Consider the following 23156-nt stretch of genomic DNA (forward strand, 5'->3'; position numbering starts at 1 on the left):
AGGTGTATAAAAAGAAAGTGTCTGGGAAGCTTGGAGATATCAGTCTCAAGATGACTGAGCAGGAGAAAGAGTTTGAAAGGAAGACTGCTCAGTATGAGCAAGAGAGGAAGCAGCTGCAGCGTCTGCTGCAAGACAAGCAGGAAACCCTCAATGAAGTGCTGGAGAAGAGCAGGTGAGTGGGGCACAGCCACGAGCAGTCCAAGTACGTCTGACAGGTAAAGGGACAAGGAAAAGCACCTGCACACAGCCACCAGTGCTTGCTTTCCAGCAGTCTCCTGTGGTAAGTTCTGGGTTGCTTTCTCCCTCATTTTAGCTCTACTGAAAATGCTGAAACCCTGCTCATGATTCCCAGCTCCCAGAAAGATTTTTTGAAGGAGGAATTTATTTTGTATGGCTGCTCCTGTTCTTAAGACTTCTTAAGAAGGATACCAATCTGAGAAGGATATCAGTCTAAGAAGGATATCAATCTGAGTGAATCTTTGATTATTTGAAAGGATTCTGTAAATCAAGATGTTAATTTATTTTAATAGCACCTTCTGCTAAAGGCTGAACACTTTCCCATTCACACTCCTGAATAGTTTTCAGAATAGTAGGAAATGAAGGGAATCTAATGAGTACACCAAAGATCTGTTTTCTTTTGAATCTGTCTTACTGATCTATTCATAAGTGACTTAGATTGGTCTATAAATAAAGAGAAAAAAATTTAACAGTTTATAAAAGATGATGACTGCAGTGTTGAAATATCCTTTAAATATAGAGTCCTTTAAACGTATTTTTTCCTTCTGTTAGTGTTAAGCTTCATAGCGCATTCATATTATCAGCATAAAAGAAAAACTGTTTACAACTGAAGGAAAGTAATAAGCAGTCATTTCTCAAGTCATCACTGCCATTGTGAAATAATAGATTTAAATAGATTTGAACAGACAATAATAAAACAGGGCTTGGTATCATCTGCCTTATATCAGCACAGTCCCTCTCATTACTTTATACAGTGCAATTAAACAGGTGTTAGTAGCAGAATGGTACAACAAACATTCCATTAATCTCTGAAATTTGCATTAAAAACCTGATTGAACTGATCCATATTTCTCTGGAAATAGTTATTTAGGATTTTTGACTAATTAAATGACTTTTATATCTCTGGGCTCATGTTACAATTTTTTACTGTAGAGAACAGCAATTAAATAAAGAGGGCTTTTTTTCAATGTAGCATAGAGTATAGTTTGAAGTCCCATAATATGGATCATTCAAAATTTACCCTTCTAGCCCCAAAGTCGGCAAATTAGATGATGTGACACAGATGTGTAAAATAATTAATTACACTTTCCATACAGTATACTAAATCACTTTTACCTTTTCAGTCTAAATTAATTAATTTTTTCTTATGTAAACACACACAATTAATACTCTACCTTTTAAGAAACAAGATCTGCACCTGGAACTACACCATTGTAGTCCATTTAACTGTATGATGATGAAGAAAAGTGGTTTATGGAAACAAACTCAAGATGAATCCCATTAAGATATGTCTTTCACTTTTGTAGTCTCCAATATTATTAAACAGTGTAACAAGTGACTGCTTTTTTCAGGTGGTAGTTAAATCTTAACAGTGATTATTAGAATATGATATAATGAACACAATTCTAAAAGTGAAAAAGAATTTTTACGGTCATCTTCCAAGTAGTATTTGGGTTAACCTCATGATTTCACTTTTTTCTTTTGATGACTATATTAAAAAATGTAGATTAAAATAAATAAAATGTTATTGAGAAGTCAGCTGAATTCTACACCTATATAAGAAATAATAAGTTTTTATGCTTATGAAACAAAATCAATAAAACCAACTAACACCATGGCTGATACTGTTCATATGAACTAGTTTCTTCATATTCCATTATTCTTCTCGAGTGCTGCAACATAAAGTAGTTCCTCAAGGTAATCTAAATATGTATCTACTCTTCTGTGCCTATCAGCCAGAAATTAAACATATATTTGGGTCAGCTTTGTGTATTTCTGATTTTACAAGGCTTATTATTTTCTCTCTTCCTTCCCTCCACACAGTCACAGGAGTAAAGAAGAGAAAATTATTTGTAGTTCAGATGTTGCTCATGATCTGTAGCTTGGCATCCAAAGTTGCTAGTGCTAGGAGGGTACCAAACATTTAGATTTATTGTGCCTAGCTGTGTTTACAGAGTAGATTTTTAGTCCAGAATACTGTCTAGCTGATAATGTTTCTGTGCAAAATGCCTACATAGATATTAAGATAAGTGCATACAATAAATGTTTATTCTCTAATTTCTAGTTTATTCTCTAATTTCACTGTTAGATAGTAAAAATCAGAGTAGCATGCCACATTTTAAGCAGAAAAGCCCGTTTACTTTAAAATCTACCTGAAGATATGATGAATCACTGTAAGCAGGTGAAGACAGGAAGCTATTTCATATCATTTATTGTGCTCTTGCATTTAGTTTAATAATATGGAGTTAGGAAATAGGGGCAAGTCTGACTTAGCTACCACCATGAAATTCTTTACCATAAAAGCATTCTGTACCTATTGTTGCTGCTAAGTTTTCTTGTAAAGCAAAGGAAAATCCCTCTTCTGATCTGGAAGCAGCACTGTTCTTTCAGTGAGACCCTGCTCAGACAGAAGCAGCCCCACCTTGTTGATCTGAACAGGAGCACAGCACACCTGAGCAGTGTCACAGCACATGGCACACCCTGCGTGCCCAGAGGCAGAGCTGCTGCAGCCACAGCATGGTCAAAAGCAGTGCATGTGGACGCAAAGAGATGTGTTCATGTGCTGCTTCTCTCACTCTGTTTTTAACAAGTCTGTATCCAAACTAGCATGGGCTTTCGTCAAACATAACAGAGATGACCTGCCTCCTTTGGATTTTTCTCCCCTCCTGCATTCTTTCACCTCATAACAAAAATCAGGAATTCCACTACTTATCCATTGCCTCCAAGAGATTAGAATTTTTCTACTTGGTTTTCAAAAAGAAACACATATAGATATAGTTGTACTTTAGATAAATAAAAGTTGGAAGATAGGCAGATTTCCCTTAATGGAAGGTGCTCTGTAGAGCCTTGTCAGTAATTACAGCTGATAAATAAAAGCTTTGAAAGATAGGCAGATTTCCCTTTCTATAAGCTGCTCTGTAGAGCCTTCTCTATACAGCCTTTGCTAGAAAATATTGCAAATTCACAGCAACCTTTCACCTAAAGCAACAGCATTTTGTTCTTCAAGCAGCTGATAATGCCATCTTTATTTGTCACTGAGTAACCTTGAGAGATACCAGTATCTCATACCTTTCTATAAAGAAGAGGTCTGAGATATAAACAAAGTTCATGGTGTGATCCTAGGGTAAAAAAACAGGTTCGTAAATGTTTCCAGTCTCATTTGACAGGACACTTAGGTCAGAGTTTATTTTGTAAGACTTCTGCAGAGGAGCAGTACCTCAGTTACAGCTGCTGTGCTTTGGATGCAGAATGTGAGTTTGAGAGTGCATTAAACTGTCCTTGGAAAAGGGTCAACAGCAACAAAGCTTTGCAGTTGTGCATAGGCAAGTGGGAGAAGCTGTCTTACCTGTGATGTGACGTACAAAATAATAACCATAATAAAAACTGTTGATCTTTGTGATGAGGAATATTTAAATAAACTGTTACAGGATAGATGAAAATGAATTCTCGAGCCAGCCCAAATAAGACTCTGAGATTAAGGCTGAATGAATTTAGTTCAATGAGGGCAGAAAGCTGTCTTTTTTAAAGAAGAATTTACTTTCAGAAACTACTTCTAGTAATTTTTTCATCCTCAAACATCATTGGGGCACTGGCATTTTGCTTAATCTCAACAAGTTATAAAATCCTACATTTTGGGTAGGTTAGGTGTTGAATGAAATTTTTATTTTTACTTAATTAATAATAGCCTACATTAATAAGAAATTAATTTAATGCCTTTTGTCTAAAGACATCTGGAAACAGCATATGTGTCTAAACTGAGCATGTATCTAGTTTTAAATGCCAAGTGGCAAAGACTTGTGCTTTAAGAGGCAAAATAGCCGTAGAGGCAAGGAAATTTTGGTGTTGAGAAAAATGTACAGAGCATCAGCAGCTGTAGTAACCAAGCTGCCCTGAAATCCGAATTCCTGAAGGGAAGGGAGCTTGTGACTAGCAAGGAGACACCCTCTCCCCAACCCATTCTGCTGAATGCATTTTTAAATTTCAATCAGGTCAGCATTTTCAAACAAAGCCCCCTTGTGTAACTGCACTGGAGATGCCAGCACTTCTCAGAGGCTCAGCTGGCAAAGAGCTGAGCTGTGGAGCAGGGCACTGTGCCCCACTGAGAATCCTTCCCTGTGACTGCAGCGTGCCTGTGCCCTTTCCTGGCAGCAGTGTGCTCTGACTGCTTGTCCCAAAGCCAAGTCATTAGAACTCCCTGCCCCTGCATCTCCCAGCTCCGTTTAAAAATCAGTCCTCCAAGTTCGGATAAACCTCTAAAGGCATCTGTTTTCTGAAGTAATTGTAACCATGAGGACACTTTTAAACTAATATCTTTGAATTATTTTTTTTCTAAAATCAATGCAGTTGCCATTAAACTGAACATATGGACTGAAAATGGCAATCCTATTTGTCAGGCATACTGACAGCATTAAAGTATAATTCAGAACTTGCTGATCTTTAGTTTCATAATTTTACCTCAAATCTTCCATGCCTCAGGCTCATGAAGCATTAACAATGAAACAACCTTAAAAAGCCAAAGAGGTCTTGATTTCAGAAATTAGCGGATGAAATTAACCCTGGGTAAAGATCTGTACTACAATAATGATAAAGCAGATTAAGCTCTCCTGTATTAATTGTCAAACGTAAGAGTGCTGTGCACAGTGCCTGAAGACTCCTATGGAGACAAGGGACAACAGAGAACAGGGCTGTGTCCCTCTCAAGATATACAAGTTCACTTAAAAACCAAGATGCTGAAAATGTTCCAAGATCACAATACAGACATCAACCAATGGCTGCCAGCTGGGGGAGTTCAGACCTGAGATGTATATGCCTCAATCTCTCCAAATGTAGGCTGGGGATAATGGTAAATGCCATAGTGTAAAGCATTTTGAAGCGTATTCTGAGCACTGGTAGTATTAGACCATCTTATCCCATCTCAAGGAGAAGTACGCTTCGTAGAATAAAGTCATCTACAGTTTTGGTGTTCCAAAAATGAGAGATTGCTTCTTAATGGCTTTTTAGGGGCTTGGCAGAAATGGAATAGTCCAACTCTCATTAACTGTAGCTGCTCACGTTCTTGGGCAGAGTCTTTCACCTGCCACCTTTTGCATTAATTCCATTCTCAATGGCTACTGATCTTGTCCACCACAGTTCATTCCAAGCAGTATGTACAAAAATAGTTTTAAGCCCTTCTCCATAAGTTTTTTTTAATCTTCCGTCTATATATCCAGTCATAAGGTGAAACACAAATTGGGCTGGTACTATGTCTGGGCCACTTTCATCACTTCGTTTTCAGTGTTATTGACCACAAAGGATGTAAGATGTAATCCGTAAGATGTACTGATTCAATATTTTCTGGTGTACACCTTTTGCCTGCAATGTAGACTGAAGCATTTAATCTCAATACTCTCTACAATCTTAATTGATTTTTTTTCTCATTTTTAGAGCCCAGTATTGGGGAAAACTTGTATAGAAAGCTAGTTCTGTTCGGTGCTTCAAGAAGTGCCCTCGGGGAACTCTATTAGTCTGTAGTATTAAAATATGTGAGCTCATTTTCCATGCAACAGCTATGCTTTCCACATCAATTGAGCTTCATTTCCTTATTATTTTGTGTTTTGACATATGCTAGGAGTCAAAGGAAACCCAAGCTCTTGGGCTTTGTCTGCCTTCCAAGTTTATAGCGGTTTTGTTTGTCTCCCACAAAGGTGCATCATTAGCTGGGCACAGTCTGACACTGATCAGACCCTTTGGGCCTTGGAGAGCACAGGGCTCTGGGCAGAAGGGGCAGTGTCCTGTGGGAAGCAGAGCTGTGCTCACCAGCCAGCCCGAGTCAGTGGGGAGTGATAGTCACAGGATTTGGGTCTCACGTGCACTGCTCCATGTGCAGACTTACTCCAGCTTGTTACATGGGTCCAATAATGGGTGGTTTTACATGGGTAATTTTCTGGTCATATTCTATTTAGCATTATAGTTCATCAGCTATTTAATGACATTATCAGCTATTGAAGCTACCTATCAGCTTTTTCAAAAGCAAAATAAGAATGAATTTCAGTCAGATAATTTCAAGCATTTCTAATTTGCTTATCCACATACTGTAATTCTGTTCTGCTGAAACATTGTTGAAGTTAGGATTTCTCTTCATTTTTTTCCTAGGAAAACAGAAGGGAAACTTGAAGTCATGTGGGAGTCCACGGCCAAAGAAAACAGGAGAATGAGAGAACTCTTACATAAATCCCTGAGGAAGAACAACATGCAGAGTGCTGTCACAGTTCATGAACCACATTCTCAGAAGGACCTAATTTATGGATATGATTTTAGCTATTGTGATGTGAAAACTTCATCCCCTACTGAAAATGAAATTCAGCAAGAGTGTCAGTGATAAGAATCCACATCTCATCCAAGAAAGAGAACTTGGTGCCTGAATTTGACTTTTTCAGCAACACAAGGTGTAGTGGAATGTTTACTGTTCAATATTACTGTATTTCTCAGGTCATCAAAATGACAACAGCATATTTTTTACTTGTATTGTGAATAATGTAAATCTAGCCTAAAATATGACTTTGCTATTTGAAGAAAAGGCTATTTCTTCTTAAGACAAAATATGATACAGCTTTAACATGTAAAGACAAGTAACTAGTTAACAGGCTAAGCAGCTGGTAAGCTTGGTGTTTAGCACAGACATGCACTATGCCACAAAACAAGTGAACAGCAAGACAGTGCTTGTTAAAATTAAAAGGACAAGTTTCAGTAAATTCTCCCTAAAATGCCAGATGGAGTATGATCCAAGGTGAAAAAAAAGTGTGGCTTGTACTTTTTCTCGTGAGGAAGCATCTTGACTTCCTAAGATGCAGGGATGTCCTTACACTAGGTCATGTGCCAAAAATCTTGTCATCTCAGGGACAGAGAAAAATTTGACTGTGGAGGAGACAAGACTGGAACATCCTGATGACAACTGCTGGTGCCTGAATGCACAACTGTCCACTGTGTCGATTGACAGGATCCCTGCAGTCCTTGGGAAGCTCCTACCATCTTTTGTTTGCTAAGGGGACCAGCTGCCAGCACAGGATGCAGCTCTCCTCCAGACTGTTTTCTTCATTCTACTTTAGATTCAGTGGCTTCAAAAGCCACCCAAAGCATTCTCTGAAGCAGTGCTTATTGTATATGCCTTTAGATTATTGACTTATATTTGTCTTAGCTTTCAGGTTTGTTGATTTTTCACAGTATTGCACATCAACTTTGTAGTAGTATTTATTACTATGATGTGACTTTATTTTGGATATACATATAACTTGCTGGATCAGCTTTTTGGTGTTGCTTCATTTTCATAACAAAATGTAAATGGTACCAGAAAACTGTAACACTACAAAAAACATGTAACTGTCATAGTTGTGTATTAGAAATAATGAAGAATTTCATTGGCTTTGAAATGAAATAAAATAAATAAATTTTTTAAAAAATAATGTTTGTGTCTGGAAAGGTTCCTGCAGCCTTTTCCTTCAGGGTAAGGCCATGGCTCAGCAGAATGGCTTTATTCAGGAGAGGGTGGGGACAGCACTTCCTATCACCCCGTGATGTTCAGGGACAGGCAGATGTACAGCTTGAAAAGCCAGGGTCTGCAGTACAGTGCAAAGATTAAAAATCTACAAAGCACTTTCAAAGCACTGGCAGAATCTCAGTGCACTCAGATACTACCCTGATTAGAGGAAACCACCAAAGTATGTGCAACTGAGATTTCGGGATGTACTTTAATTACTTCTCCTTAACAGGAATAAAACGGGTGCAACAACCTTACCAGTTCAAGATACAACTTCAGCATGCCAGAGCCTTGAGACACTCATTAACAGAACTGCTCCCTAACAGTACACTATGTTTTGGTCTCTGCCCAGAGACTTAACAGGAGCTACACCTTCAAATCCTTTCATTCTCCTGGCTTTTTCAACTTTATTTTAGGACTCTGTGCCTAAACATAACAACCAGAAACTATTTTTAAGCACTTTCCTTAATAACTTCATTAATATGTGAAATTTTCATGGGGATGATCTATCACTAAACCAATCCTGTCCCTTATCTTCCTTCAATTTGAAAAAAAACCCCTAATTTGAAATGTCAGGTCTGAAATACCTCTTCAGATAAGTTGGACAGGCATACACACTCCCCATTTCCACACAAGCTGCAATCTGCAGGTGTGCAGACTCTGCAAGTGCATCAAACATAGCTATACCCACAGCTTTTCACCTTTTTAAAGGCAGGTTTGGAAAATGAACCCTTTCATGCCATATCTTTTAATATAAGCATCTCTGAATGTGCAAATACAACCTCATAACTGATTTAATATTTACAATATCTGGTTTTAATTGCCCTTTTGAGTCTGTTTTAAGAGTTCGTGAAAATAAGCAGCCTCACAAGGAAAAGCTATTATATTGGAAATTCCTTAGAAGCAAGATTTTCAAAACTCTCAATATTGGCCTAACAGTTCTTCCACTGAAGTGACCTGGGAGTGTCTTAGAACTGTTCTTTTGCCACACCTCCTGCACATTTTCACAGCTCTTGTTTTAGAGCAGGTTTTAATACATGGTCCAAAGAGCAGCACCTTGACAGTGACACTCTTAAGGTTTTGTTCAGAAATGCTACACTTTGCCATTTGGATATCATTAAAATATGACATTGAACTTTAAATGAACTAACATTTTATCAAATCCCTGGGTGATTCTCCATACTCAGTTTCCACAGGAAGAAAACTGAGAAAATGTTATGTCCCATGGATGAAAAAGTCCTGTAGCTCAGAAACATTCTGGCATAACAAAAATCCTGTTAAAGGATATTTTAAATACATATGAACATCTTTAAATACATATCAACCCATTTGTAAAATGCTGAATTGTTTCAGATCAGCAAAAGTAAACACATTTGCAAGTGTGCCAGGTGTTGTACAAATAGAATTGATGATTAGACAGGTGCTTCCCTCAAGTTCCTTCTGACAGGAAAGAAGTGGATTCTCTCTTTTATTAACAGCTGAATTTCCTGTAAATCTCTTTCAGATGAAACTTAAATCTTATGCTCTGTATGTTTTTCATCGTGCATTAAACCACTTGGTTTTAGCTTATTTCTATGTACAGAAAGTACAAAATATAATGCTTCTCACTGTTCATTGATTGTAGGACTAGAAAAAACATTAAAAGACTATCATTACATGTAAAAATATTATTTTGAAAAAAAAATTATTAAAACATGCAACATTTAAACATAAAGGAAAAAAAACCAACAGGGAAGTCCTGCTAAGATTACTAACAAAGTTGATAATTTTAGGAGCTAAATTGCCTAGTGGGCAATACCACAACCTAATAAAACCAAAATCCAATGTCTCGAAAGCTAGCTAGGAGGAAGAACTCAAAGGGTGTGTTGCAGGGCCAGGAACTGGACTCAGTGATCCTTGTGGGTTCCTTCCCACCCAGGATATGCTGTGATTCTGTAAGTCATCTCTCACTCCGTGGAGGAAAGATAAGATAACCAGATCCCAGCAGTTAACTAGGGTTCAGCTGCAGCTGTATCTAATACTGGATGAGATAACACATTTATATTTCTTAATTCTGTAAAAATTTGCTCTAGTAAAATACTCTATATTGTTTACTCTCTATTCTTTCGCACTCTTTGCATTCTCTCTTTCTCAGCTCAGGTGGGTGGAGCTCACGTCAGTACAGATCGGCTGAGTAGCTTTTTGCACTAGATGGCAGAAGGGTTTTACTGAGTGTCAGCTTGCATTGGATCAGTGTAAATGCAAAAGCAGCAGTCAGCAGATGTAGGTGCAGTGTAACACAGTGAGTGCTTTTTCATCTAAGTAAAAGCACAGCATCCCTTGCAATCAAAAAAAAAGTCAAAGATATGCAAAGGTGTTGTTAAGATCACAGGAGATCAGATCCTATCTTGATATTGTAGCCCTTGACTGATTTCACATGCATTTTCCTGCTCTCATTTTTTATACCTGTACTCAGTCTAGATTATGTTCATACCCTCTAAGTGTATCCTGTTGTAAACAACTCAGTGTTCTGGAAACTGAAAGTTATAGTCTTAAAACCATTTAATGATTTATGACACTGTCATAAATCTTATTGAGTACTGTCACATGGCACATACGGGACAACCAAGAGATCAGACCCAGCCAGCATGGATTTAGGGGACAGGTCCTGCTTGACAAGCCTGATCTCCTTTTATGACCAGATGACCCAGTTATTGGATGAGGGAAAGGTTGTGTTGTGATATCCACCACCAAGACTTCAGCAAGGCTTTTGATAGTGTCTCTCAAAACATGCTCCTGGAGAAGCTGGCAGCTCATGGTTTGGACACCTTGGTTAAAAACTGGATAGATGGGAGTGGTGGTGAGTGAAGTGAAATCCAGTTGGTAGCTGGTAATTAGTGGGGCTCTCTAAGGCTCAGTGTTGGGGCCAGTACTGTTTAATATTGCCATGGGTGGAGTGGAAACTTCAGATAAAGTTTATTAGAGAAGCTCCCTCTGAGTCATGAGGTGCAGAGAGTACCCTGTGCTTTCTGAACTTCCCTGGAGCACAGGGGCAGCTGCATCCAATCTTAGTCCCAAACTGTCAGCAACTTAAATCTAAGGAATTATAGAAGCATGACTGAATATTTGTACAACTTTGCCCTGCAGAATTAAGGATACCAAATTAGATATATAAAACTTCATTATTTATTATGATAAATTATTAGACAAAATATCTTAAGCAGAAGTAATTGCTGCATAGTATAGAATCTAAAACTACTAGCATAGGACAGGATAGTGCACCATATCAAAACAGTCATATTACAGCAATTGTATTAAAGCTATCAAAACCCCAAATTATTAAGTAGAGATTGATGTAACTCACCCATACTCAGGTTTGGGGCAAATCCTGTTCATTCAGTCTTGAGGTGCAATTTTGAGGGGTGTTTCCACCCAAAGAAGGAACCTCCATACACATTCCAAGAAGGGGTACGTCAGAACCTGCCTTTTGGAAGTGGGACTGAACTTTTATAGTGTCAAGTGATTGACTGCCAGTCATATGACTCCAGGTAGCTTATCAGCTTATCTGCTGAATCTTTGCCTCACTGTCAGGATATTATTTTGTGATTGATGTGTAATGCTGGTTTTAGGTTAATTCAACACCAAAAGCAACCCAGAGCCCCTCTCAATCCACCACTGACAGCCTTGTAAATAGGCATTGTCCCAGGTGCTTGACCACATTCCAGGGCAGAGCACCCTGCTCCAAGCATCCTTTCTTTTGATGACAGGATCTGGGAGACCCTCAGTCAGTTCGAAGGCACCATCATTAAGTTGGGTGAGAGTGTGGATGTGCTGGAGGGCGGGAAGGCTCTGCAGAGGGACGTGGACAGGCTGGATCTGTGGGCTGAGGTTCAACAAGGTGCAGTGCTGGGTCCCATCTTTGGGTCACAAACCCATGCAGTGCTACAGGCTGGGGGAAGAGTGGTTGGGATGCTGGTCAACAGCGACTGAACCTGAGCCCAGGAGTGCCCGGGCAGCCAAAGCACCTGGCTTGTATCAAAAAGAGCAGTATCAAAAATAGTGACTGTCTCCCACGGGCACACAGCCCTCCCAAACTGCTGCTGTGGGTCACTGTTCCACGGGGTGCAGCCCTGCAAGGACAGGCTGCTCCAGCCTGGGAGCAGGGCCCCTCTCCACTGGGTCACAGCCTGCTCCAGGCATCACCTGCTCCGGCATGGACACCTCCCCAGGGGCTGTGGGTGGATCTCTGCATCCCCTGTGGATCCCCAGGGGCTGTGGGTGGATCTCTGCATCCCCTGTGGATCCCCAGGGGCTGTGGGTGGATCTCTGCATCCCCTGTGGATTCCCATGGACTCTGCATGGATCTCTGCATCCCCTGTGGATCCCCAGGGGCTGCAGGGGCACAGCTGCCTCACCATGGTCATCACCAGGGTCTGCAGAGAAATCTTGGCTCTGGTGCCTGGAGCAGCTCCTGCCCCTCCTTCTGCACTGACCCTGGTGTCTGCAGAGTTGTTTCCCTCATATGTTCTCACCTCCTCCTCTTCTCTAGATGGAATTCAAACTGTGTCCCCACTTTGTTGTGATTTTCTTCTTAAATCTGCCATCACAGAGGCGTTACCAACCTCTCTCATGGGCCCAGCCTTGGCCAGCAGCAGGTCCATCCTCAGAGCCATCAGGGACTGGCTCTGCTGGACATGGTGGGAGCTTCCAGCAGCTTCTCACAGAAGCCACTTCTGTGGCCCCCCTGCTACCAAAACCCAGGCCATGCAAAACCAACAAGTGTAACATTGTCTTGCCTCATCACTTCTCACAAATCCTTGGTGGCTGTACCCAAGAACTGCTAATCACTGTATTCTTTAGTGTTTCACACTATGATGAAATGCATCTTTGTCTTCAAGCCTGTCTGCCTGATACCCCTTTATTTAAACTATTTTTCCTGTTGCTCTGATAAAATAAAATGAGTTTCAGAAATCTTGTTCCTTGTGACATTTGTTTATAATAATAATGCTGTTACACTATCCTTAATTGCATCTCCTGGAATTATCCTCAGTTTTTGATATTCTGAAGCTGAAAAGATTAACTGACAAAAAGTACAAAATACCTCTAACTGGATTGGTTTCTAGTGCCTCTTCTTTCTCTTTCAGTGATAAAAGATTATTTTCTTCTCATTTTAAACTATTTCTTAAGCTCAGTAGCGATGGAGACACAATCCCACCCTCTGCCTAAGAACATTGTCCAAATGCTCCTTGAGCTCTGTCAGCCTTGGAGCCATGACCACTGCCCTGGGAAAGCCTGTTCCAGTGCCTGACTGCCTTCTGGGGGAAGAATGTTTTTCCTAATACCAGCCTAAACATCCCTTGATACCGTGTCATCGCTGCTCTTTGTGACCAGTGATAGGACCATTGGGATCCCATCCTTGGCTACTTGCCCCTCCACTGCCCTTTGTGAGGATGTTGAAGATCTCAATGAAGTCTCCCCTCAGTCTTCTCTTCTGCAGGCTGAACAAACAAAAGGCCCTCAGGTGCTCCTCATACAACTTTCCCTCCAGACCCTTCACCATCTTCATAGCCTTCTTTGCACACTCTTTCATATCTTGTATTTATATCTTGTATTGTGCAGCACACCAAAGTGACCCCAGCACTCGAAGTGAGGCTGCCCCAACGCAGAGCCAAGCAGGACAGTCCCTCCCTGGCCTGGCTGCCAGTGCTGGGCCTGATGCCCCAGAACAGGGATGTCCCTCCTGGCTGCCAGGGCACTGCTGACTCACACTCCACTTGGCATTGACAGGGCCCCCCAGGCCCTGTTTTGTGGTTCTGCTTTCCAGCCTCTCATTCCCTAGTCAATTCATACATACAGGTTTGCCCCATCCCACATGGAGAATACAGCACTTCCCCATGTTAAACTTCACACAGTTGGTGATTGCTCAGCCCTCTAATTTGTCCAGGGCCTGCCTTCAAGGGATTCAACAGCTCTTCCCAATTCAGTGTCAGTCACAAACTTGCCTAATATCCCTTTGAGTCCTACATCCAAATTGTCCATGAAGATGTTGGAGAGCCCCTGTTGAACTCCCTCTAGTGACTGGACTTCCTCTGCTACTACTGTTTTTTAAATCCCCTAGCTCTAGTATTGCTCACTACTAGCCATTGACCAGTTTAATTTTCTCCACTCCTTGCTGCTGCATACAAAACTGACATAGTGCTAAAGGATAAGCAAGCTAATACTCTGATAACATTGACTGTAGTGTCATCTTTGGAGAGAACCTATGGGAAACACAAAGTTATAGATTTCAGACTTGATGGAGGAGATCACGAATGGGACATCACGCCATGATCCATATGATCAAATGAAGCCGTTTATTACCAAGTTGTGTACATCTTTATACATTTTAAGGCACTAATCACGCTTACATGCTGCTTTACAATTGGTCAAGCCCTAAAAGCACGAGTGTCTCTGTTTGCAGTGATTGGTTTAACATATATTGCGCACACAGTGGTTTTGCAAATTTCTGTATGTTACTTTTTATCCATTTATGCATCCAGGAGTTCTTTTCTTACATCGCATCTTTCTTTTCTCAAGGCCTTGCAAGTTCTTGGTCCAACTGGTTACTTATCCAAATACACTGAATCTCTCAAGTAGGCTGATTGCTCACATCTCCAAATATGATGAACCTTGCATGTAGGTTGGAGTTGGATTGCTTATGTTCACGTGTCCTTGCTCTTGCAGAAAATTCTCTACACAAACTCTTGTGGTGTCTTGCTTTAAATGAAAGCTGTCTGCCAAGGAAGGCGGGAACCTCCATGGAATGGGGAATATGACTGTCTCCTCTCCAATTTATTATAACTTTGAAAATACAGAATTTCAGGCAAAGATATGGGAGAAGGAATAACAGTTCTTTATAGTATGTGTATGTATAACAGGACAAACAAACACCACCGGCAGCAAGAGCTGCCCGAACAGAGCCCCCAGCGCGGGCTGTGCCTGCTCCCTGCGCACTCCCTGGGCGCAGTGCCAGGCACGGCCAGTGGGGCGCTGGCGGCTCCCGGCCGGGCTGTGCCTGCTCCCTGCGCACTCCCTGGGCGCAGTGCCGGCTGTGGCCAGCGGGGGCGCTGGCGGCTCCCGGCCGGGCTGTGCCCGTTCCCTGCGCACTCCCTGGGCGCAGTGCCGGCTGTGGCCAGCGGGGGCGCTGGCGGCTCCCGGCTGGGCGGGGGCTGTGCCCGTTCCCTGCGCACTCCCTGGGCGCAGTGCCGGCTGTGGCCAGCGGGGGCGCTGGCGGCTCCCGGCCGGGCTGTGCCTGCTCCGTATGCACTCCCTGGGCGCAGTGCCAGGCACGGCCAGTGGGGGCGCTGGCGGCTCCCGGCCGGGCTGTGCCTGCTCCCTGCACACTCCCTGGGCGCAGTGCCGGCTGTGGCCAGCGGGGGCGCTGGCGGCTCCCGGCCGGGCGGGGGCTGTGCCCGCTCCCTCAGGGTGATGGCGGCTCGGCGGCCATGATCACTCACGGTGAGTCACGGCGCAGCTTGGCGCAGCTGCCGGGCTGCCCTGCTGAGGTGGCACATGTGGGGACACCCCATACGTCAGTTCTGGACCCTCCAAACATCCAAGAAACAAAAAAATTGAGCAGACTCGCAGTGCAGGAAGAGCGCAGCAGACTGGGATCTCAGAGTGCACGGCCCAGGAGAGGCCGTGGGCCACGCTGAGGGCAGAGGGTCTGGCGTGGGCTGGTCCCGGTGTTTCAGCACCACACGCCTGGTCCTGAGCTCCGAGCGGCCGGGCGGGCGGCAGGGGAACAGGGAGAGAGCTCCTTCATCCCCTGGACCCGCCAACACGGCCGAGCAGTGTGGGAATAGAGCTGGGCAGCAGGACTCAAGGTACTGCCGAGCTCATGACAGAGGTAATGTGCTAGAGGGCCACACGGCCTGGCAAGAGGAGGCAGGGCCCTGAGGGAGGAAGAGGTCAGGCTGTGTGTATGAACATTTGTGTGCAAGATAGTACAGGCCTGTGCAAGTCTGTGCTAGCCCACAGTTAAGCAACATTACTAAGAAACATAGATATGGTTGTTATTGTTGTTATTGCTTAAGCAAGTAGTTATTTTTAGCTCATGCTTGAAAGGTATATAAACCAGCAGGATGTTCAACAAAATCAGCTTCATTGATGCAAACCACAGAGACCCCTTATCTTCAGTTGCCTGGAAAAGCAAAACCAGCCCAACCTAGGAGAGCCCCTTCACCTTTTTTCTCTCAGTATCATCCCCAGTCTGCCCCCAGCCAGGACTCTTTCAGTGCAATGTCACGACACAAACTACAGTTTTGTTTCCTAAGTGCCCCATTTGTCTCTCAGGCAATGTCCTCCCCAAGCGTTGTCCTGCTTCCAGATAGCAGATGGGAGAAAACTGCACTGAAAAAACCAAACCCAAAATATGTGGGAAAAGTAAGGAAGAAAAAAACCCCACCTTGTAATCATTCTTCATTTTTCTTTAAATATCGAGAACGGAAATAAATTACTTTTAGTAACCTTTGAGCCACACTAAGTTAATGAGATCAAGTTCACGGAAGAAAATAACATCAAAAGCACAATCTGACCTGTACAACCACCTTAACAAACTCAAAGGCAGAGGGTGCAGAGCTTCTGTCACGAACATTCAGAACTCTTCCTAATCTCTAGTGTACTCTGTGGACACGATATGGATACTGTAAACCTTTAAAGCTTGCACGTCCTGCGGCAATCAGCCAAACAAAGGGCTGCCTCTTCTCGCCAGCTGGCGTGATTTGCATAGAAATCACTCCACACATACCAAGGCACATACTGGAATCCTGCTTGATGTTCACAACCCTGAATTCAAAGCTGTCAGGAAATCTTCTATACATGAAAACTGAAGAGCTGCAAAAGCTTTTCTCGATTCTAACTGTTGTGTCTCATGAAGGTGGCACACTTGTTCTCATTTCTTTCCCGTGCTTGGCGTAGTTTTCAGCACACTACGGAAAATCGAGGATGACTAAAAAATGCCTTTATAGGAGGATTTACTGGGCTGCTACAGCCAGCTGATGTTTCATTAAAAGTGTGTAACTTATGAGAATATTAAAATCATAGCTTTGCCTTGTTTCATAGATACTATGCTAAATTTAGATGATACAACACTAAAGAATTTATTTGACTGTTTTATTCTAGTACAATAACTCTACCCATGCCAGTTTATCCTTTCTGTTATCCACCTGACAACAGCAGCTTGCTATTTTCCCTTGCCCACAGCTGACAGAGCATCCTGACTCCGTTACATTGCACCTGCCTCCTACTTACAGTATCTTCCAGACCTTCCAGTCGGTAAATTGAAACCATGAAGTAGTTTCAGCTTCCTTCCACAAGACAACATAAAAACGTTCTTCCATTCCTACCAAGTAAAGGAGAAAACTATTCAGGATTTGTGGAACTGTAGTCACATTCAAGTTTCACTGATGAATTTACAGAGTGTATTCCGTCCATAATAACTGAACATAATTTTGCCATAATTTGGAATAAATAAGGTGATTATATATTCAAAAAGCAAACCTCGCTATTGCCTTTTCAAAACTAAAACCACAGGAGAATTCGGAGTGAAAGGAGTGAGGGACTTGTCTTTACAAACAAACCGTGGCTCTGCTGGTAAACAGAGCTAGATACTGGGAGATAAAAGGAACAATGGGAAGGACACCACTGACTGATAAATGGAATGAGAGATTTGTCTTTACAAACAAACACACTAGGTCTGCTGATAAATAAAACTGAACTGAGAAAGGAAAAAACAATGGGAAGAGCCATAAATTGCATAAGGAATTCCACTGAGTGACACACGGAAAAGACAAAAAGGGGGGTATACATTAGAAGGGAGTCTTGGGTATGAGGCAGTTCAGGGAGTCTGTACCTCTGAAGTACCTCAGCCAATGGGGAAAGAGAGAAGGAAATGCGGCCAGGAAATCAGGATAAAAAGGAGGCTGCATCCTTCAAAAATTTGAGAGACCCCAGGGGAAATTCCCCATGGCCTTTCCCTTTATCCAAATAAAGTTACAGGACTCCTCTGTCTCCTTTTTGGACATAAACCTCTGGTGTTTGTGGATTAATTTTCCTGACAGGAGTAAATCTCAGTAGTTCCAATGCATTTGCCAACTACAGCTGAAATAATAGCATTACTTCTTACTCCACTGCCAGAACAGAGCACTTCATACTCTGTGTTCTGGTTGTGTAAATAGCAGGGGGGTCTGACACTCAGCAGTCACACTAAGGTCAATAGGTACCAGTGTTATGTGAGCTGACAGAGCATTGATGTACACTTACCTTATATTTTTTTCTTCTTGAAAATTTCCTCTGACCATTAAGGAGCTGTTTAAACCCAGCTGTTTCCATTTCTCCTACTTCTATTTTCAAGCCAGAAAATTGCCATTTTTCAGGCCAGAGATTGCCTTTCACCAGCTCTGAAGAGAGAACCTCCTAAGACATTTTCACCATGAAAAATTCATGCCCCTATCCTGGCACATTGCATCAGGAGTTCTAAGAGCTTTTCCCTCGGGACTGCAAATCCTTCCTTGGGCAGGCATGGCTCCTCCTTTTAGGAGAGTTCTAAGCACCGATCCTTCTCTGCAAATCTAGAGTAAATAAGTATGGTAAATACTCCATGGTGTCAATCAGCTGGAATCTAGAAAGGCAGATGCACTTTGAAGGCTTCTTTATGTTTAAAAATGTGGTTTCTCAGGGAGTGAGCTCTCCAGATTTTTTAGTCCTGAACTAGTTTCTTCTGTACTAAATTTATTTCAACATACCTATATAAGCACATGTTCAGGTATGAAATATAGAAAGAAATATATTTTAGCTATTAGAATTGTTTTATACCTGAAATATTTGGTTTTGGTGAAATTAAAATGAGACTTTAAAAGTAGCACAGAACATCATACCTCAGTGGAGTGCTTCAATATTCAGTGCTTCCTTCCTCAGCTAGAGATGGGCACAAGACAGATATGTCTTCCACAACCAGTGTGAACTGGTAACCCCTCCTTGGTGGGAGGCCAGTGGAATGCAACCTGAGTTTTGGACTCAGAAAGGAGATCAAAGTCAGGCTTTGTTTTTAAAACAGAAAAACAGGAGGAGCTGGCTGTTTATCAAAAAAGCATTGATTCTGATCAGACTTTGAAGCACTGTTAAAAACTTGGCAATCTTTGAAAAGAAAAACTAGTGTGACATACTAAAGCTAGTTTTCTCCAGAGGCCATCAAAATTCCTTTAAAACATCCTTGAGAAGAGATTTCTTGATTTTTTTGTGACCTTTTGGATATAGTAACATACCCAGCATTTACGAGTTTACTAAGAATCTCTGAATGGCTCTGCTTAACAAATGCATGGCACAAAAAGAAATCTCTGGTTGGACTAAAGACTGCACTATACAGGCAGATCTAGTACAAAACCTTTAGCAGGCAGACCTGAATATCCTTTCAAAAGCCTTACTTGTCACAGAAGAAAAACCAATTGCATTGTAACCAAGAACTAAGTAGGGAAAAAATATGGGTATTTAAACCCCAGACATTCTGTTAAGAGCTATAGTTTATTCAATAGTTCTATTACAAACTACAGTCACCTAATATTTCCTACTGACTTCCACAAGATGCAAAGATCTTGCAAACCAGTAGCATATCCCAGCATCACCACACCTATTAAATAATACCATTTCTATATATTCCACTTGCAGCACACCTGCAATTACTTAGAAAAAAATATTTAAAGGATGACAATACTAAGATCAAATCTTAGAACGCATCTATTAATGGTCAAATTCAAAGAAGATGAAATGCAAGGTAACACACTGGTCCTCTCATTAAAATTAAATAACCTATAAGCAGGAAGGTTAGAATGGAAAGTATTTACTCTGAGGTAGTGCTAAGTTATCCTTATCATAAGATCCTTACGATTTGCTTTAGTATTGGTCAAAGCAGAACATGCATTACTGGAAGCAGTAAATACCAACCCTAACAAACATTAACCTTTATTATTAGTAACTAAGGATAATAAAAGGTGTATTTATATACTGTGCCCTTGTTATTTCCTGAATTAAAGTTGAAAATTACTTTTTACAATTTAATTGGTAAATAGCATTTTAAAATGCTCCAGCTACAGTGTTTAAATAGGACAAGCTCTCAAAGTGTTTGCCTCTGTAGTCCCTTGGAATTTGAACTCATTCATGGGTTCATCTGTGTACCTATTTGAGAGGGAAAGATTCTTTTCCCACGGCTGTGAAACATAATTTCTCTTGTCTATGAAGAAAATAATATTAGAATCCTTGAAATCAATTTTTATTTTTTCATTCAATGGCTGAAGAAAAAAAGATTTCTGATAAAATTAAAAATCGTTAATAGGTTTACAGCATCCCAAGGAGAATAACCCCTAAAACAAAACTAGACAATAAACAAAGATACTTTTCTATTTTTATAAAGAAACACAGACTAGTTAAGGTCAAATCACTGGAGAGACTTAAAACACCTATTGAACAGGTGGGAAGTCTCCAGACAGACATTCCAGGCTGACTGAAGAAACCAGTTGCTTAGACAAAAACTCAAACAACATATTTTCAATGTTGCTTTTGTGGGATATGAAGAAACAAAATGGAGTACAGATATGAAGGAGAAAGAGAAGACAACTGACACACACATCTACACAGAAAAATCAGAGATTACCTATATTAAATCTAAGAAAAATTCCTCAACAAAACTTCACTTAACAGAACATTAAAGATTACATACCCCATTATCTTTTCATCAAAACCACTTTATTGTTTTTGTTGGTCCGTGAGTTCCAGAATAGAGATGATATGAAAGATGTGCCTGCTTCATTTCAAGGAACAGTGCTAGCCCCATAATATGACCCCCTCTTTTTTTTTTTCTTTTCACATTTTAAAGAGTCTCTGTGGCATTTCAGGAACAACACAGGTTTGATAAGATTATAAACCTTCATTTCAAAATTATCAGAGTAGGAAACACAGAAGTACATTACATAATATCTGACCCCAAATGAGGCAGGTGAAATTGAAGGATATAAAAACATTGGTTAATTTAGTTGCACATCACAGTTACCATAAAAAACCATTTAAAAAGTCCTTGTAAAACTTGCAGAAAAATGAGCAACTTGTTCAAACTCACCTCTTCATGTGGTTGTACAAGACTATAATCATAATATGTTTTATTCTCTTTATCTGTAGGCAAAAAAAAAAAAAAAGCCCAAAAAGGACATTTGTCCGGCTATACTTACTGTAGCAATTTTTCAATAGGAAGTTATTTAAGATGGTAGGAAGAGCTCCTCTTGTATCTTAATCTTATTTCTGTGAGAATCAAACAAGAAAAACAAAGAGAGGAAAAGCCAGTGACTAAAAAACTACAGTTTTGATTTTGTTTTACGTACCAACATTACTTTGCAACCTCAGTCTTGGCGAAAAACATTCCCAGCACAGTCTGGCTCAACCATCAGAAAACATGGCAAATATAAACTAACAAGTGTTTCACATGTTCTTAAGAGTCCATCTTTAGTCACAGATTTACATCATCATTGCAGAGGGAATTCCTGGTGATCAATCCTGCATGCTTAAAAAGTTAAAAAAAAGGTGAGGAAAACATTTGTCAAATTATACTTCAGATAGTTTTGTTGATACTCAGGCCCAACAATTTGGTCTTATTTCCAGCCCTGTACTGCCTGTTTATGAGCCATTATTTCAACAAGGCAACAAATGTTAAATGCTAACATCAGGAACCAGTACCTGGACATCTTCTAGCTTTTAACAGTAGATGTTTATTGAAAGACTCAGCTGCATTTAGAGGGATTTGGTCAGGACTTACTGATTTGAATGTCATACAGCAAAGGAGCTGTACAACTGCTAATTGCTAAAAACAATTAAGTGATTAACATGATTAAGAGTCTTTTTGCAAATGTTGTAGGGATGATTAGCTCAAGTGAAAGAAGTTACCTTATTACAGAATTCTGGATGCTAATACTTTTTTTCCTGGATATACAACTGCATAGAAACAGAGAATGGCATTTTTCACTGAAGCAAGATCTTTAAATATTTACAAAAATGGAAAATATTTGTAACTGCAAGCAAAGGGAGCACAAGCTGCCCACTCAGCTGCCTCAGGTTAATGAAAAACAAAGGAAATATTTTTGCTCATGCTGCTCTACAGTCCAAAGATAAAAACATCAACTATTTTTAATAAGATTCAAATAACATCTGAACACATGGTTTTAATGCACCCATAATATGACAATACTTCAAGGTTATTTTTTGAAAGCATTTCTAAATTAGCAGCTGCTTGCTATAAATATCATCCAAATAGACTCTCCAAATTATGGTTCACTCTCACTGTGTAATACACTTCTTAGGCACTGGACAAACATTCTCACAAATGGAACAAAGATGGATTTGCTTGTTTTTAAAGATAAATCAATTGGACTATCACTTTACCTGTGGTTCCTAACTCAAAACTTCTTGGTAGAGAATGGGTTTAATAATTACCTTTTATAACCTCTGTACTTAAGCTGCTGCTTCTGCATATTCTGTTTTTAGACATGGACATGCCTTGCTTGTAACTCGCTGGGAAATCTAACAGGAGAAATACACCTAACAGGGATTCCTGGACCTGATGAACACAAAACAGATACAAACAAATAAGGTAAGTGAAAGCAAAAATTGCGGAAGGTAATGATTGAAGCAGTCTAAAGACATGATTTTAAATAGAGACATTGGGCACAAAGCTGCAGTGAAGTTCAGTCACTCAAGCCCTGCATTCTTCATGAGTGCACTTTTCTATCATGGGTTTAATCTTAAAAGTTGGATTAATTATGATTCTTTAAAAAAATCTTTAACTCAAAAGATAAAATTGGTGTCTTTGTAGCCTAAATGTTCTGAAGACCAACAATACTGAAATAGGTGTTCTGTCAATTTAAAATGCTGCAGTTTTTGTAGCCAGTTACTATTTTATTTACAAAAACCCCCAACTTATTGTGCCTAAACATGATGGCTTCCAGAATTACCATCTGTATAAAAGCATAAGGATCTTCAGCATTCAAATTCAAGTACTTATAGTTGTAGAGTCTCTTAGGAGAGAAGAGACTTTTGACTGAATCTACTTTAGAGACTCAGCACCTAACCCTGACCTAACCTAATTTCCTTCACTGTCTCAGATTGTATTTTAGACCAATACTAGGGTTTAAATACTTTTTTCCTCATGGAAAAAAAATCGTAAATGTAAATTTAAATTTGAAAACAAACTCTTTGCATTCCAGTTCTAAAAAAGACAAAGCATTGCGTGGAAGACATTCACCCTGAATCAACACAGAGAAGACTGGTGACTCTTTCTGAGGCAAAGAGCTGCTAAATACATGATTATAATAGCCCACACTGTTTAGCAGATGCTCCCATCTCCAAGGAA

At 40.6% G+C, this 23156-nt stretch overlaps 1 protein-coding gene across 2 annotated transcripts in view; it reads left to right on the top strand.

The window, feature by feature from the left end:
• CEP89 (centrosomal protein 89) overlaps positions 1–7676 on the top strand; it is a 39616-nt gene extending 31940 nt beyond the window's left edge. For both annotated transcript variants that reach the window (XM_063410669.1, XM_063410670.1), the window contains 2 exons: positions 3–172; positions 6370–7676. In XM_063410669.1, coding sequence (XP_063266739.1) covers positions 3–172; positions 6370–6595 — 396 coding nt within the window. In that variant the 3' untranslated portion in view covers positions 6596–7676. The remainder of the gene's footprint in view (positions 1–2; positions 173–6369) is intronic.
• The last annotated feature ends 15480 nt before the right edge of the window (positions 7677–23156 follow it).

This window comes from Prinia subflava, chromosome 13, assembly GCF_021018805.1.
Source record: "Prinia subflava isolate CZ2003 ecotype Zambia chromosome 13, Cam_Psub_1.2, whole genome shotgun sequence".
In the NCBI taxonomy this organism is placed as follows: Eukaryota; Metazoa; Chordata; class Aves; order Passeriformes; family Cisticolidae; genus Prinia; species Prinia subflava.